General features: G+C 38.7%; 1 protein-coding gene across 31 annotated transcripts in view; it reads left to right on the top strand.

The window, feature by feature from the left end:
* The window catches only part of PARD3 (par-3 family cell polarity regulator), a 712145-nt gene that overhangs the window by 494480 nt on the left and 202701 nt on the right, over positions 1–14964 (top strand). For all 31 annotated transcript variants that reach the window (XM_063638016.1, XM_063638015.1, XM_055275119.2 and 28 more), the window contains one exon: positions 10550–10781. In XM_063638016.1, the coding sequence (XP_063494086.1) occupies positions 10550–10781 (232 nt within the window). The remainder of the gene's footprint in view (positions 1–10549; positions 10782–14964) is intronic.

Below are 14964 nucleotides of genomic sequence, written 5' to 3'. Positions count from 1 at the left end.
GTGTCCCCTGGCTGCATGTCCAACATCCTCCATTGTCTGTGCTAAGTGGGCCTCAGGGGAAGTGGGTTCTTTCTTGTCCCGATGGTCCGACTCAGTTACAGCTGCCCGTAGAAATTAAAAAGCCACATACCCCTTGAACCTGGATCTGAAAAGAGGACCATCGTCTAGGCAGATGGTCTTTTTGTCACATGGGACATTTCCTAAGGATGCAGTGCACCCTGGAAACATGTGGCTAGAGACTGAGCCATTGTGGAAAAGCTAGTTATGGAGGTCAGCAGGACCAGAGAGCTCCTTGCACCATGCTGCAGGCTCTGGTTTCTACCATCATGTGGCACTTTTCCTCTTTACAAGTAAGACATGTAGGCGTAGGCATGGTTGATTGCTCTTGTCAGTTGGGTCGAGCCCCTCCCCAGTGACTATATTCATGGCACTGAACAGGCTGGCCTCTTCTCAGCAGTGTGGAAATCATGGCATGGGCACAGCAATGGGGCCAAGAGACTGGGGTGGGATCCATGTGGTATCTGGTATCTGTCATCTTCTGCAGCACTTACGTTCTTCCTGTGGAGATGGCAGAAGCCAGCATTTTTGTCTCTCATTTAATCCATCTGGCCTCTCCACGTTGTGTGCGTCTGTCTGGATCAAGATGGAGCTTTGTATTCTGGGACCCATTATCTCCGAGGCCCTACCTGTGTTTGACAGGTCAGGGCATTGACAATCTGCTCCCTCTTCTATGCAAATTACATGCCCAGCCTGGCTCTCAGCAAGCGACTTCTACTTTCCCCCTGATAAATCCGTTTCTATTGCTACCAAGAAAATGCATGCAGTAAGATTGCTTTGTTTTCTTTTAAAAAATACATTAATTCTGCTTTTTCATAATTAAAAGTTGCCAGAAATTGTAAGCGCTGCACTCAGTTTTGTAACAGCTTTTTGTTAAGGTTAAGAAGGGAAACAGCAAAACTAAATATCTCCTATTAATTGTACCTATTGATTTTAAGATATATCAAGTTCAGAATTTTAAATGTGACAAACTTTGTGCCTCGCAAACATGAAGGCATTGTTCTTCAAACATGAAGTAGGTAGCTTGCATACTTTCCAATAGAGCTCTTATTAGGAGATAGGAGAAAAGCACTGCTCCAGAATACACATAATTTAGGTTTTCAGTATGAAATTTGAAGAAACTGAATTTACGTTATTAAATCAACTAATATGAGAGCTTCTAGAGGAATTTTGTTATTGTTTTATTAGCTGTGAAGTAACATTGCATTTGATATCTCAGATGTTCTACTCTCAGTATTCTACCCACTCCTAGCCACCTTTCATCACCACCTATTTCAGCAAAAATAATGCAAACTAAGTATAATTTTATCATAAGCAAAACACAGTGGATTACAGTAAATCTATTGTGGAAGAATTTGGGATCAGATTTCAAAGTCAGAGTACTTTGTAAACTGTTTGCTATTTGGTTAATCCATTTTAATGGATAATTGGATGTTGATCTATAAAAATACTTGTTCTGAAATGCTAAGAAGAAGAATAAACTATCACATCATTTTATGCGAATAAAATGATACATATACTTAACCTGCAGTTTAAGAAAGGGAGCTTTGATGAATTTTTAGGAGGTTTCTGATCATAGTATGGGTGTATGTTGTGAAATAACCAAAGGTATTCCTTACATTTCTTTTTCTAGATAAGATGTAACTTAGCAGAAAGTACAATGAATATTCACATCTGAAGTGTTTGAATGATAGAATCCTCATTTCTAACTTTTTTTTTTTTTTTTAAAGAAAGAGTGTCACTGTGTAGCCCAGGCTGGAGTGCAGTGGCACAATCTTGGCTCATTGCAACCTCCAACTCCCAGGTCCTGGTTCACGCAATTCTCCTACTTCAGCCTCCCAAGTAACTGGAATTACAGGCTGTGCCACCATGCCCAACTAATTTTTGTATTTTTAGTAGAGACGGGGTTTCACCATGTTGGCGAGGCTGGTCTTGAACTCCTGACCTCATGATCTGCCCACCTTGTCCTCCCAAAGTGCTGGGATTACAGGCGTGAGCCACCACGCCAGGCCCCATTTTTTAAGAGGAAATAGTATTTATATATTTGACTAAGATTACACATAGGAACTGAATCTTAGAATGCATATCTTCTAATTCCCAGTCCTGTGGTTTTTCTAGAATATGAAACACACTTCTAAACAGAAAGCCCATTGCGCTAAAACTGCTGGAGAGTGTATACCTAAAGTCTGCTATTTGGGCCGTTAGTTCCTAAGGGCTTGGGGTTGGGGGATGATTCAACCCAGTGGATAAATGAGCACTTGATAAGGAGTGTGGTTCAGTTCCATTGTAGTGTGTAGGTTAGTGTGACACTGGGGAGGGGGTTGTAGGGGTGCCCAGCTGATGTGGAATTAGGGAGGAGAGGAAAGTAGAGGAGGAGATTTCCAGAAGAGAGGTATTGGCTGAGTTGAGTGTTACTACTTGAGAGTCTAACTGGATGCACGGAGAAATATGGAACATAGGAAATGGGGAGCCATCTCTGGGCTGCGGTAGTTCTGTTAGGTTGGTGTGTGTGGGGCACGTGAAAGCATAGTGAGGAGTGAGGTTTAAGATGTAGGTTCCTGTCATCCCAGCACTTTGGGAGGCTGAGGCAGGTGGATCACTTGAGATCAGGAGTTCGAGACCAGCCTGGCCAACATGGCGAGACCCCATCTCTACTAAAAATACAAAGATTAGCCAGGTGTGGTGCTGCATGCCTGTAATCTCAGCTACTTCGGAGGCTGAGGCATGAGAATTGCTTGAACCCGAGAAGTGGAGGTTGCAGTGAGCCAAGATCACGCCACTACACTCCAGCTTGGGCGACAAAGCAAAACTCCATCTCAAAAAAAAAAAAAAAAAAAAAAAAGATGTAGACAGCAAAATCACAGACTATTTTAAATTACTTGCATTTCAAATAAAATAATATGATGGGACTCTGGGGTACAGGGTGGCTTATCGGGGATGGGATGATAAGTAGTAATGTCAGGGCAAGGAGCTCATTTCTGTGATAGTAGTACAATAATCCAGGTGAGTGATGATGCTTGGCAGTGCCAGAGCAAAGGAAGAAACTGTTTACGGGCTTAGCGTCTCTCACACAAAGATGGATGATGATGATGATGTGATTTCTCTCATTAGCACTCCCAGGCTCAGAAACTTGGAATCATCATCTCACTGTGTCACCACTCCATTACCAAGCTTTCTTAATCTTTCCACATGTAATCTAATCTCACCCCTTACTTGCAGTCCAGGCCCGACCCTCTCTATTTAATATCAGAAGGTATTGTTAGTGTCTCCCAACTGGGCCTCCTGTCTCTAGATGTGCCCAGTGAGCTCTGCAGTCACCTTCTGACTCTCACAGCCCCTCAAGTGTCCGTGCTTACCATTGCCTGCGCCATGCGGTGCACACTTCATAAGGTGTATCTTCTTTCTCCCCCAACCCTCTAATGTGTGTATATTATACGTCGTTTTCCTTCTCCAAGAAACTTTTCCCCTGACAATCTAGTTTTTCTTAAGCTCCAGCTGATTCTACACAGTGCATCCGAGACTTTCTAGTACAAATTATTTTTTTAACATCAGGAAATTTTTGCGGATCACTCAATATAGATAATGTTTGATGGTAGTTAAGAACATCCGCTTTTGGGGAGCAGGTATTCTTATTTCTCACACACACAAAAGCAAAATAAAGCATTGCTAGCCATTCACGATTTTATAATCTCTAAACATTTTTATGCTATTAATTTTTGTGTTTCACTTAAAAGAGTCTGAGCAGTGGCCTGAAATCTCTTTCTTTGACCGTAAAAGTTTGTATGTTGTTCAAACAGACGTTGTGTACGTTAAGCTCACTCCTTGATTAAAATAAAATTCTTAGTGGCAATTCCAACTGTAGGGTTAGGAATGCTGTCATTTCGATTGTGTAGCCAGCCCTTTTGGTCAGAATTGGTTTTTAAAAAGCCTTCAGCTTCATTTTAAATTGTCCCCATGGACAGAAAACAGCATCCACTGTGCGCTGTCATTTGAATGTTAAAATCAACTGGACACTAAAAGCGAATTTGCAAAGGTTCAGAAAATTCAGGGTGTGACCCTCATTGTGCATGCTGTGCAACATTGTCTTGGGAAGGGAGGGATAATGGAGGTGACATTCTACCATTATCTGTGGGAGCATTTTACCTGCTTCATTTGAGGGGGATGGGCTAAAGAGAAGTTTAGAATGTCAGGTAAAAGTGAAGAAAGGTTTTTGGTAATAACTCTTTAAAAGAGTGATCCTATTGTTTTCCTTTCTTCACCCACATATATTGAAAGGTTTTTTAAAAATGAAATAAAGCTATTTTTAGAGTAGAGTGTCTGAGGAGTCATCTATTTGAACTTTCTCTCAGTTACTGAAACCGCTCTACAATACCACTAATAAATGTCACCTGATTCCTTCATAGCTTTTTACCTCCTCACAGTCTTCGCCGTATCAGTTGTTATTCTCACCCCATGTATTAGTCTAAAAGCTCCAAAGTCTTCCTGTTTCATGCCAGCTTTGTGTGTGTGTGGTTTTATTTTTTTGGTTTTCAGAAAAAGCTAAGTTTTTCTGTTGCCAAGAGCTCATCATTCTAATGTTAAAAGTCAGAGTCCAGAACAGCAGATCCTGTTATTCGACACCATCTGTGTATCACTAGCTGTTCATTTCCTACATCTTGTCTTTCTCTTCCAAAGTCAAAGTGTTCCACCAAAATAAGAAATAAAAACAATATCTATGTCCCCAGCGTTCTTGATTCTTTTGCAGGAGTTTGCAGTGACTGAAAGCCCAGTCCTCATTTAGTTGTGTTACCTTTTTACCTAACACTAATAGAAATTGGTAGTGGTCAGTGGATTTACTAAATCCAGTGAAATTTTCTATTTTGAATGTCTCATTTTAACTTAAAAGTTTTGTTTTAAGAATATAGCTTGTGAAGACTGAGTCATCCTGTGTAGAATTTTTACTTTTCATCCTTTATCTTTCAATATAAATTGTAAATTGCTCAAGAATCTGTGTTCCTATTATTAAGTATTCCTAATTCTAGGGTAGTTTGTAGTTAAATGGGTGCAACAAAGGGCAGTTCTTCATATTGTTGGCTGCTTATTCAGTCCTTCATTTAATTGCTTAGTTAGTATTTAATGATGCTTCTTGGGGCCTCTCCCTCAGAGGAGAGTATTGTTGAGTTTTAAATAAAAAGTAATATGTTATTTTTGTTTTGTATATCTCTTTATACCTATTGAACAATTCATTTTAATCTAGTAGCAAATCTAAACAAATTATTTAAATCTAATAAAATTGCCAAAGCTACCTAAAATGATATTTACTGCTAAATTATACACTTAAGACAAATAACACAATAGATATTCCACAGCTGCTCTAACACTTGCTTTATGCAGTGTACCTTTTAGGATGCTTTCAGCTGTATGTAATAGAAAGTGCAACTCAGACCAACTCAAACAATTAGGAAATACATTTTCCTACATAACTTGAGTTCTAGAGTTCTTCAGAGAGATTTCTCCAAAGACCCAACATTTTTCTGCCCCTTCTGCTCTGCTATCCATGAGTCAGCTACCCACAAAATAATTCCATAATTCAGCTATCCATAGGGTAATTTTACTGTCTTATTCCTGTCCAACAGAAGGGAATGAGCCCTCTCCCTAAGCATGGAATATGTCCATTGAGTCCAACAGGGCCATTCTTGGTCTGATAACCTTGGACTGGCAAATCTGCGGGGTTATGGCATCCATAAACTTAGTAATGAATTCACCCCTTGGAGCTAGGTTGCATTCCTGGACACAGAGTTCTATTAGGAAGAATAAAGGGAGAAATGGATTTTGGATAAGCAGCCAACAGAAATCATTATAGTATCAACAGTAACATCACTTCTCAGTGGGGGGAAAAAATAGACTCTAATGACCTTGAGGCTTTGAGTCAACCTTGACCATAAAATGTAAAGTTTAGATAGAAATAGATTATTTATGGCAGAAGCTGCAGAACTTTGTGCTTCAATGAAAACCCAAAGTCATTTTCTCCATCATCATTAGCACTTAAATGCCTGATCTTTTCCAAACTTGTTGGTGATCCAGTCCTAACATGATACCTTTCAGAGTTGAGTGACTTAATTTGTAACATGGACTAGAATTTTAATTGAGCTACATTTGCATCTGTTGAAAACATGGTAATTAGGTATGTCTTAATTGCAGAATGACTCTGCCACATTAAAGTGAAATAAGCAGCTTCATTCTACACCTTCTTTAAAAAAAGAAACTTGAAAGTACCCATCTTTATAGGTAATCACATGGAAACATAGCTGATAGTTCAGTGTGTAGAGCAGGTTTAAACAGGCAGAAATGTTGTCAAAAATAGAAATTTCTATTTGTTTGGAAGGAGATAATCATCTCTCTTTGTGTAGGCTATCTGCAAAAGGAAAGCAAATAGTCTGTCAAAATGAGCAAAATTAAAGAGAAAAAAATCAAGAAATGTATATAGCACTTAAAATAGTACATTATCTAAATGTAGATTTATGATGAGTTCTTACCTTGTAATTTGCTGTATGAACACAATAGATCAAGCCATTTATTGCTGATATATTACTAGTACTTTTCTTACTTGAAAAATGGTTAATATGCATGTTTTCTTAGTTTAAGGGAATAAAGATATTTTATGTACCTAATTATAAAGCTAATATTAAATGTACGTATTTATTTTAAAACCTAAAATCTGACTAGTACATCAGTGACTTTGAATATGTATATTTTTTTCAAAAATTAAGCATGTGTAACCAATTTATTTGAGGTTTTGAAACTACAATATTTCTGCATAGGAGCAGGATAAAGATTTTTCTCTATCAAATAATTTCAGAATTTGAAGTATATATAATTCAGTACTTTAAAAGAACATCTTATGTTTGTACATATGAAGCTACATATTGCTAAATATTTTTAATTAGTTGGCATTCAAAGGGATTAGTTAAATCAGTACACCCCCAGAAGAGTTTCTGCGATAATGTATTATCTAATTTAGAATGTTCAGAACAAGCATAAAGAATCCTCCAATGTGCAAGTATCATTTTAAACAGTCCACTGGCTTGGGGCAGGAAACAGAGGTAGGACTTTTAATTTTATAAAATAAGGTTACAAAACCTGAAGCTAATAATTGATTTCATACTAACTTTATTTCACATACTTTAGAAAATAAGTTGCGTTACATACACCAGAAAATTATTTTGAATATGAAAAGAATTGGCAACAAACATGACTTCAGCATATAGTGAGTTGTGAAGGCACTGCCATTATTCTGTTCCCAAGCCAAGAGCCGACATATGCCCCTTGAACTTCTGCCAAAACTATTAGGCAGAAAACTAACAGAATCGCTACTGATAGTTCCATTCATGATTTATGATAATGGTTGCTGTGGAAGACTAAATCATTTACATTTATTGAGCTCATTTTTCTGTTTATAGTTTCAGACATTGTAGAGGGTCGTAAAATCTATTAAATGATGCATCTAGCACTAACAATAATAGCATGAAAATATACCAGAAACTAATTAGAGCTAAACCAAATATCACGAGCATTCCTACCTAGTGTTACTGTAGTCAGATTGTGGCTAGTCTTGTCAGGCTTGATGAGAGAACAGTAAGCATTTTTCTAAAGCTAGAGGAATGGTGATACCTGGCAATTAGATAAAGTATGGTCAGGATAAAGTCACAAGTCAGTTTTTACCAAAAGTCTTCCATTTACGCAGCCATTTATGAGCAGCTGCTGTTTGCCCCACGGTCTTCATTTGAGGAGCTTAGAGAATGGGAGGGAGACATGTATGTGATATTATATGAGAAGTGCAATAACAAAAGATTGTACAAAGAAAGGGCTTTGGAAGTATAGGTGAAAGGAGGTTTCCATGCAGGAATTATACAAAATTCACTAGCATCCATTTATCTAGCTTGAGTATACCAATAGTCCTAGGTTTTTATAGCTCCAGAGAACTTTTGGGAATTGTTCTGTAATTATTTGGTCAACTGTCTCACATTTGTGGCCACACCCATATCTCAAAGAGCTGAAGTACTGGTTCAGAAACAGATAGAACACAGCCACGTTCAAGGGCATTAAGCAACACACTACAGCCCTTCTTGAGCTATATTTACATTCTTTGGGGGAGCTCTCATTTGAAAAGGCTACACATAATTAGCAAGCCCTTGGGCCAACTGCCAGGATGTTCTTTCCCTGCTCTGTGTACACCACAAAAAATTATAGCCTGAACTCAGTATTATTTGTAAGATTATGGATTTTCACTATGTCCTTCTAGTTGTAACTGGCTTCTTCTAATAAACCTGCACAATTACTATTTATATCTTAATACAGAGGAAAAGGAGCAAATTTTCTTAAAAGCCACCATGTCCTTTGGAGGAAGACAATGGCTTACAATGAGATAACTCGCAGTACAGAGGAAGGCTAACCTTTCTGAAGTCATTTATATGCTTGGGCTGGGCGCGGTGACTCACCCCTGTAATCCCAGCACTTTAGGAGGCCGAGGCTGGTGGATCATGAGGTCAAGAGATCAAGACCATCCTGGCCAACATGGTGAATTCCCATCTCTACTAAAAATACAAAAATTAGCTAGGTGTGGTGGTGTGCGCCTGTAGTCCCAGCTACTTGGGAGGCGGAGGCAGGAGAATCACATGAATCCGGGAGGTGGAGATTGCAGTGAGCCGAGATCACACCACTGCACTCCAGCCTGGTGACAGAGTGAAACTCCATCTCAAGAAAAGGAAAAAAAAAAAAGTCTGGGTGCAGTGGCTCACTCCTGTAATCCCAGCACTTTGGGAGGCTGGATGCGGGCAGATCATAAGGTCAGGAGTTCAAGATCAGCCTGGCCAACATAGTGAAACTCGACTACTAAAAATACAAAACAACTAAAAACACAAAAAATTAGCTGGGTGTGGTCGTGGGTGCCTGTAATCCCAGCTACTCGGGAGGCTGAGGCAGGAGAATGGCTTGAACCCAGGAGGCAGAGGTTGCAGTGAGTCGAGATCACACCATTGCACTCCAGCCTGGGTGACAGAGTGAGACTCTGCCTCAAAAAAATAAAAATAAAAAAATTCTGAGTTTTGTTTTTTGCATTATGACAAATAGCTGGCATTTTAACAAAAAAACACAACTGTGTTACTTGGGCATAGCTGTACCATCATTTGATAGTCTCTTTTCAGATTTGTAAGGGTTTAATAGCAGAAATCTAAGATATTGGGACTCTTTTAGCTGGTCTTATTATACCCATGATAATTGTATATTGCTATTGAAAGTGCTCCTTGCTGGTGGAGAGGAAGGACTGAATTTTACTGAGGATATATTAACTTGATTTGGAGGTCAGTTCTTTGCAAAAGTTTGGGAAGAGGCCGAACCATTCTGTTTGGCTCTTTGTTGTAAGAAACTCAGAAATAATGATCTATACTTTCTTTGTTGATGCTGGAAAAAGAAAAATGACTTAAGAATTCACGGAGTAATTAACCTCATGGCCCCTATAATTCTCATTGTATTTGGAGGAGAACCTTAGGTGACCAGTCTCGAGAGAAAGATTTCTGGGAGTGGCTGTTCATATGTGCCTCTCTGCTTCTTACTTAATAGAGAAATGTTTAAAGCTCTTTTGGTAGGGGGAGACCTACTTCAGTTACTTGTCGTTCTTTCAACTGCAAAAAGTTTGGAGTATTGAAGTGCCCTTGGACCATGTGCTTACGAAGTGTTGGTTCAAGGAATGGAATGTTGTTATCACTAAGTAGATCTTTTATCTGCAAAGTCCAGAGAAGTGCTCTTATTGATTTACTCATTTTCATGGCTTCCTCTACCTCTGTTCAGCTGCCATGACGCAGATAGGCGTGCAAGATTGTTTAGGATTAGAATATATAGTAGCATTTACTTCTGATGTTGGCCTTATGCAAAGAAACGTTACAGAGGCTGTGCAGATCTGTTGTAGATAAAAGCCAAAATAATCTGCTCTTCTGTGTGAGCAGGATATGTTGGGAGCCTAAGGAAAGAAGTCCTTGTGCTGACATTGAATGGTGTAGTCCAGCAAATTAGTGAGGAGCCAGAGTGTATCTGCATTATTCTTACCCAAGAAGAAAGGAAGCACTTTGGGAAGGGCTGCTTGTTTTCTTTCTTTTCATCTTGCACATATAGTACACGGTACCCTTAGAGGTCTGCGCTGTATAACAAGGTCTTGCTGGGCACCCCAGTAGTGTACAGTCTGATTCTTAGAGGGTGTTTCTGTGGGTGCATCAGCATCCCACCAGAAAGCTGCTGCTTTGCTACTACTGACTTGGCACACGATCTTCACGTGGGAGGCATCCACGTCACATATTCCATTTTAATTCTACTCAAAGTTAAACAGCATTGCAATCCATGTTGCTGGCAGGGCCGTACTGCAGTAAAAGTGTGGGAAAGTAAAGTCCTTGAATGTATTTTAGCTTTATTATTTTTGTTGCGTTGGTTCACTGTGTCCGTATTTTTTTTCTTTCCTTCCAAGTGGAAGAAGACACAGAAGAAAGTTCAAGATCAGGGAGAGAGTCTGTATCCACAGCCAGTGATCAGCCTTCCCACTCTCTGGAGAGACAAATGAATGGAAACCAAGAGAAAGGTGATAAGACTGATAGAAAAAAGGATAAAACTGGAAAGGAAAAGAAGAAAGATAGAGACAAGGAGAAGGATAAAATGAAAGCCAAGAAGGGAATGCTGAAGGGCTTGGGAGACATGTTCAGGTAAGTCTTTACCATCCCAAACCAGAATCTCCTTAAACATACAGGAGTGTGAGCTTAGCAAAAAGTACTAAAAACTGGACACAGTAGTGCACACCTGTAATCCCAGCTACTTGGGAGGCTGAGTTGGGAGGAATGCCGGAGCCCAGGATTCCAAATCCAGCCTGGGCAACAGATCATTCCATTCTCTCTCTAAAAAAAAAATAAAATAAAAGCACTGAAAGCACAGATTTGAAAACATTATCTTTGAGATCAACCAAAATTCTTGCATAATCTTTTCCTACCTCATTTTTACTTTGTTATGGATTTCATGTTAGGTATTTTCAGACTATTTTAGCAGCCTAAATGATTATATCTTGCCAACCATGTAAATAATTGTTGAGAGGTAGGAGGGACATGTCTGTATCTTAGTTATGCGTAAGAGTGAAAGCCCCATTGAGACAAAGGGCTATTGAAGCAGTGTTTGCCCTTTTTTGTGTGTGAACAATGGTTCATTATTTAAATTTAAACATAGAGCTCAAGTTAGTGGTAGCATTTAAAGGTTCATTAATAACAAGTCTAATAAAAAAAGTTAAATACAGCTTCAATTAAGCTGTGTTGATTAATTTAATACTTATTACTTCGGTCTGTAAAGATTTCATTAAACGTGGTCTCTGGCTGTTTCTTGACAGTTGTTTTTGTGCCCCTAAATTATACTCTAGGATTACTTAGCATATCATTTTTTACAAATCATTGCCATACAATAAAAGTGACAAGTTGTTCAGAAGTTGCACTGAAACTCTCCGATAAACGTTCATCTGAGATGATTTATAATATTCAGGCATTTAATGTTAAATATAAAGATTGCTTGATTGTTCCATAAATTAAACCCCTAAACATATCAAGGTGATGGTTTAAAATTGAAAACATACAGCACAGCCATTTGACTTTTCGAAAAGTAGTTATCCTGCATTATGGATCCCCTCCTTTTAAAAAACTTTTTTTTAAATTGCAAAATGTGAACAACAGTTTTCATTTTCATAGAATTAGTTGATTTACAATCCTGAAATTGACCTCCATAACTCAGGGAGTTATAGATAAGTCAGACCTGGAAAGTTGAGGAACCATGGCACAGCCTAAAGGCTATACAGCTCAACAGATGTGTTCTGTAGATGTCTGATTAAGTGCATAGAAGAGGGAGAGTTAACTCTAGACTTGCATTAACACAAAGCCTGGCCTATGAGCAGTATTTTCTTTCAATATGATTAGATTTCTGTCTCTCAGTACTTCAGAACTGTGGGATTTTCATAGTTTTTCATTAGAGTTTTTCTAGTTTATATAGGCCCCCCCGCCCAAATGCATTTTCAGTCAGATCATGTTTCTTCATTATACTCTGTGTTCAAGAATCATACAGGAAGAAATTGCTCTAACTGCCACTTTATTTCAGTTTCTGTGTTAGCCAAGGGTCTCTTTGTTCCATATATGCAGACTGACAGCTCATAAACTGGCACCTCCACAGTGCACAGAAATAAGGCTGCTGCCTATCAGTTAACATGGAAGGAATCTGTACTACTGTCTTCTTCAAATTACAGAGTTACAGATGGGAGAAACCTTCCCCTGAGACTTGTGGCACACACTCACTTCCAGGGGCTCTCCTGACGTCTTACTGAAAGCGCTAACGGCTTGTTAGTTTTCATTCATTGGCCAGCATTTATCTGTTTAAGTGCTCTGTTCTGGTCATGGAATAAAAAATATACTTCTAGTATCTTAGAATTCCATTAATTATAAGTGATCTTTTTCTGTAACCTGCAACTCCAGAAGAAAGGCCTGTGGTAGAGCTTTCTATCTGGGGCCAGAGGAGCAGAGTGTGGGAGAAATGTGTATTGTTTCTAAGGGACCTTGAAGAACACCACCACACAACTCTCTTTCTTCCAGGAGTCCTATCAAGCATTACATGATGCTTTCTCTAGAGCAGTATTTACAGCCTGTCCCCATAACTATAATGAAAGCCAGCTTTATGATAAAGAAGTTGACCCTGCATATTCTTGGAAATAAAATTCTATATGCAGGTGCAGGGGCTGAAGGTTTTTTTTTTCCCCCTAAAAATTAGGCTGATATTCTCCCAGTGTTTAAGAATGACTGTTAAGAAAATAACAGACATTCATACTTTTTTAGGTATGTAGAATCAGTGGTTTATTGGAGTCAGCCCACCTTGGCTGGTGAGAGCCAACTGGTCAATTTTTAGAAACTTTGCAAGCTGGTTGTCAGACACAGCCATTATTAAAAATTAAATACATTATCTAAAAAGCAAAGGTAATTAATACTCAAAATGCATCACTTCCTAATTATTTTTGCTATACTTTACTATGATCTCTGCTTTTGAAATTATTTACATTTATGGCACGGACATGGGGCTAATACTATATGACGACGACTGTGCAGCTTTTCCCAGCCCCATGTTTAGTGACATCATGCTGGTAGCTGAAAATTTGCCATGGTGGCAGTGTTTATACTAGGAAGTCTATGGAATTCCACAAAACAGAGTTCTTCTTCCAGCAGAGCAACACAGCACCCCACGGTGAATGTAAATACCTTTGACCAGAGTGGCAGCATCTTGTCTAGTGCCCCTGGGCATGGCTGGGTTCTATCAGATTGCAGACCGCTGCGCCAGCCCTTTCCCAATGGGTTGCCACATATTGCCCCTTGAATATGAGTTCAGAATAATATATTAAACACGAAATAAGCTTTTTTGTTATTGAATGTTGGCTCTTGATCCTTCCTTCACACGATGAGGATAGTCATTAGTCTTCGAGAAGACTCTTAAAGCATTGTTAGATTTTTCAAAACATTCTTTTAAACTACCTTCCTTCCATACCTACTGGATCTGATTGTTTGAGATGAATATATCCTCAGGTTGATTCTTTTACGTTTCCTTCTTTTTTTTTTTCTCCTAACAACATAGGGGACTACAATAAGATTTAAAAATTGGTCTCTTCGTTTCTCTTTGTTCTTTTAAGAAAACTGGGATGTGGTTTCCTTAGCAGTTCTGCTTTTAAACAGCTTAATCAGAACATGCATGTGCATATACATTTCTTAGTACGGTTTGCAAGAGGGTTCAAGTATGGAGGACCATGCAGGCCTGAAGTATAAAGTAGGGGTGTGTCTGGGTGTGTGTGATGCTTTTCTTTCTATCTTGTAGCTCAGAAAACAAAAGGCTAAGGGACATTCGGTATTGGGAGTCTAGCTTTGTAGGTAAATATAACAGCATATGAGCTTGTTCTCTTTAGTCTGCTTGAAGAAGTAATATGTTTTCCTTTAAAAACAGGCTCACAGACTCTCCTCCCTCTACCATCCTGTCCTACCCCCATCATCCTGTTGCCTCCTCGCAACCCCCACTCATACACTATTCCTACCCCAGCAGGTTGTCTATGATATTTGGTTAAATATGATGAGAGTCAAATAGATAGGCCTTGTTTTAAAAACTGTACCAGAGGAAATGATGGTACCTTGAGTAGATATTTTGTCATTGGCATATACAGATAGCATGGTTTTCTGTTTCACACATTGAATGGTAGTCACAAAGATGATTTAATTATTGATAAACAGCTCTAGGAAAGAATGTGAGTCATATGAATCACTCTTCTGTTTATAAATTATGGAGTGTATGAACTACAAAAGCCGCCTTAATGCACATCTTAAATCAGAAATTTAAGTCTGTAAGGAATCAAATAACAAATGCAAAGTTTTTCCTGTTTGTATTAATTACTCCTCATACATACTACATCTTTTGCACACAAGGAGCTTCTGTCACCTTAATTAAAATGGCTTTGTATCTAAGAAACCTGAGTGTGCTTGCAAAACAGGTAAACATGACTTGTAATCATTCTGTGTGCAGATTGCAGAACAGAGCGGGGAGCACAGAGTTTGAGTCTGTGTATGTTTGATTCTCAGACACTCGGCTATTCAAATTTAATACTGGAGGATATTTCTGAGAATTCTTCAATTGTATGAAATTGTCATGAAAGAGGAAATTGAGTATGTACTTTAGAAGGAGGGAGATATGTTTTTTAATGTTTTAAATGTGTTCGTTTTTAAAGGAAAGCAGCCGCCTTAAGCAACGTGATTTTGCCTTAGTTTTTAATCTCCAAATTGAAATAACCAGCAAGATAATAAAATAGTGTATTCTCAGATATTAAGAAGTTAAAAT

The sequence above is a fragment of the Symphalangus syndactylus genome, chromosome 4 (assembly GCF_028878055.3).
Source record: "Symphalangus syndactylus isolate Jambi chromosome 4, NHGRI_mSymSyn1-v2.1_pri, whole genome shotgun sequence".
Taxonomy (NCBI): Eukaryota; Metazoa; Chordata; class Mammalia; order Primates; family Hylobatidae; genus Symphalangus; species Symphalangus syndactylus.
The sequence above is the reverse complement of the archived record's forward strand: the minus strand, read 5'-3'. Positions and strand labels throughout refer to the sequence as shown.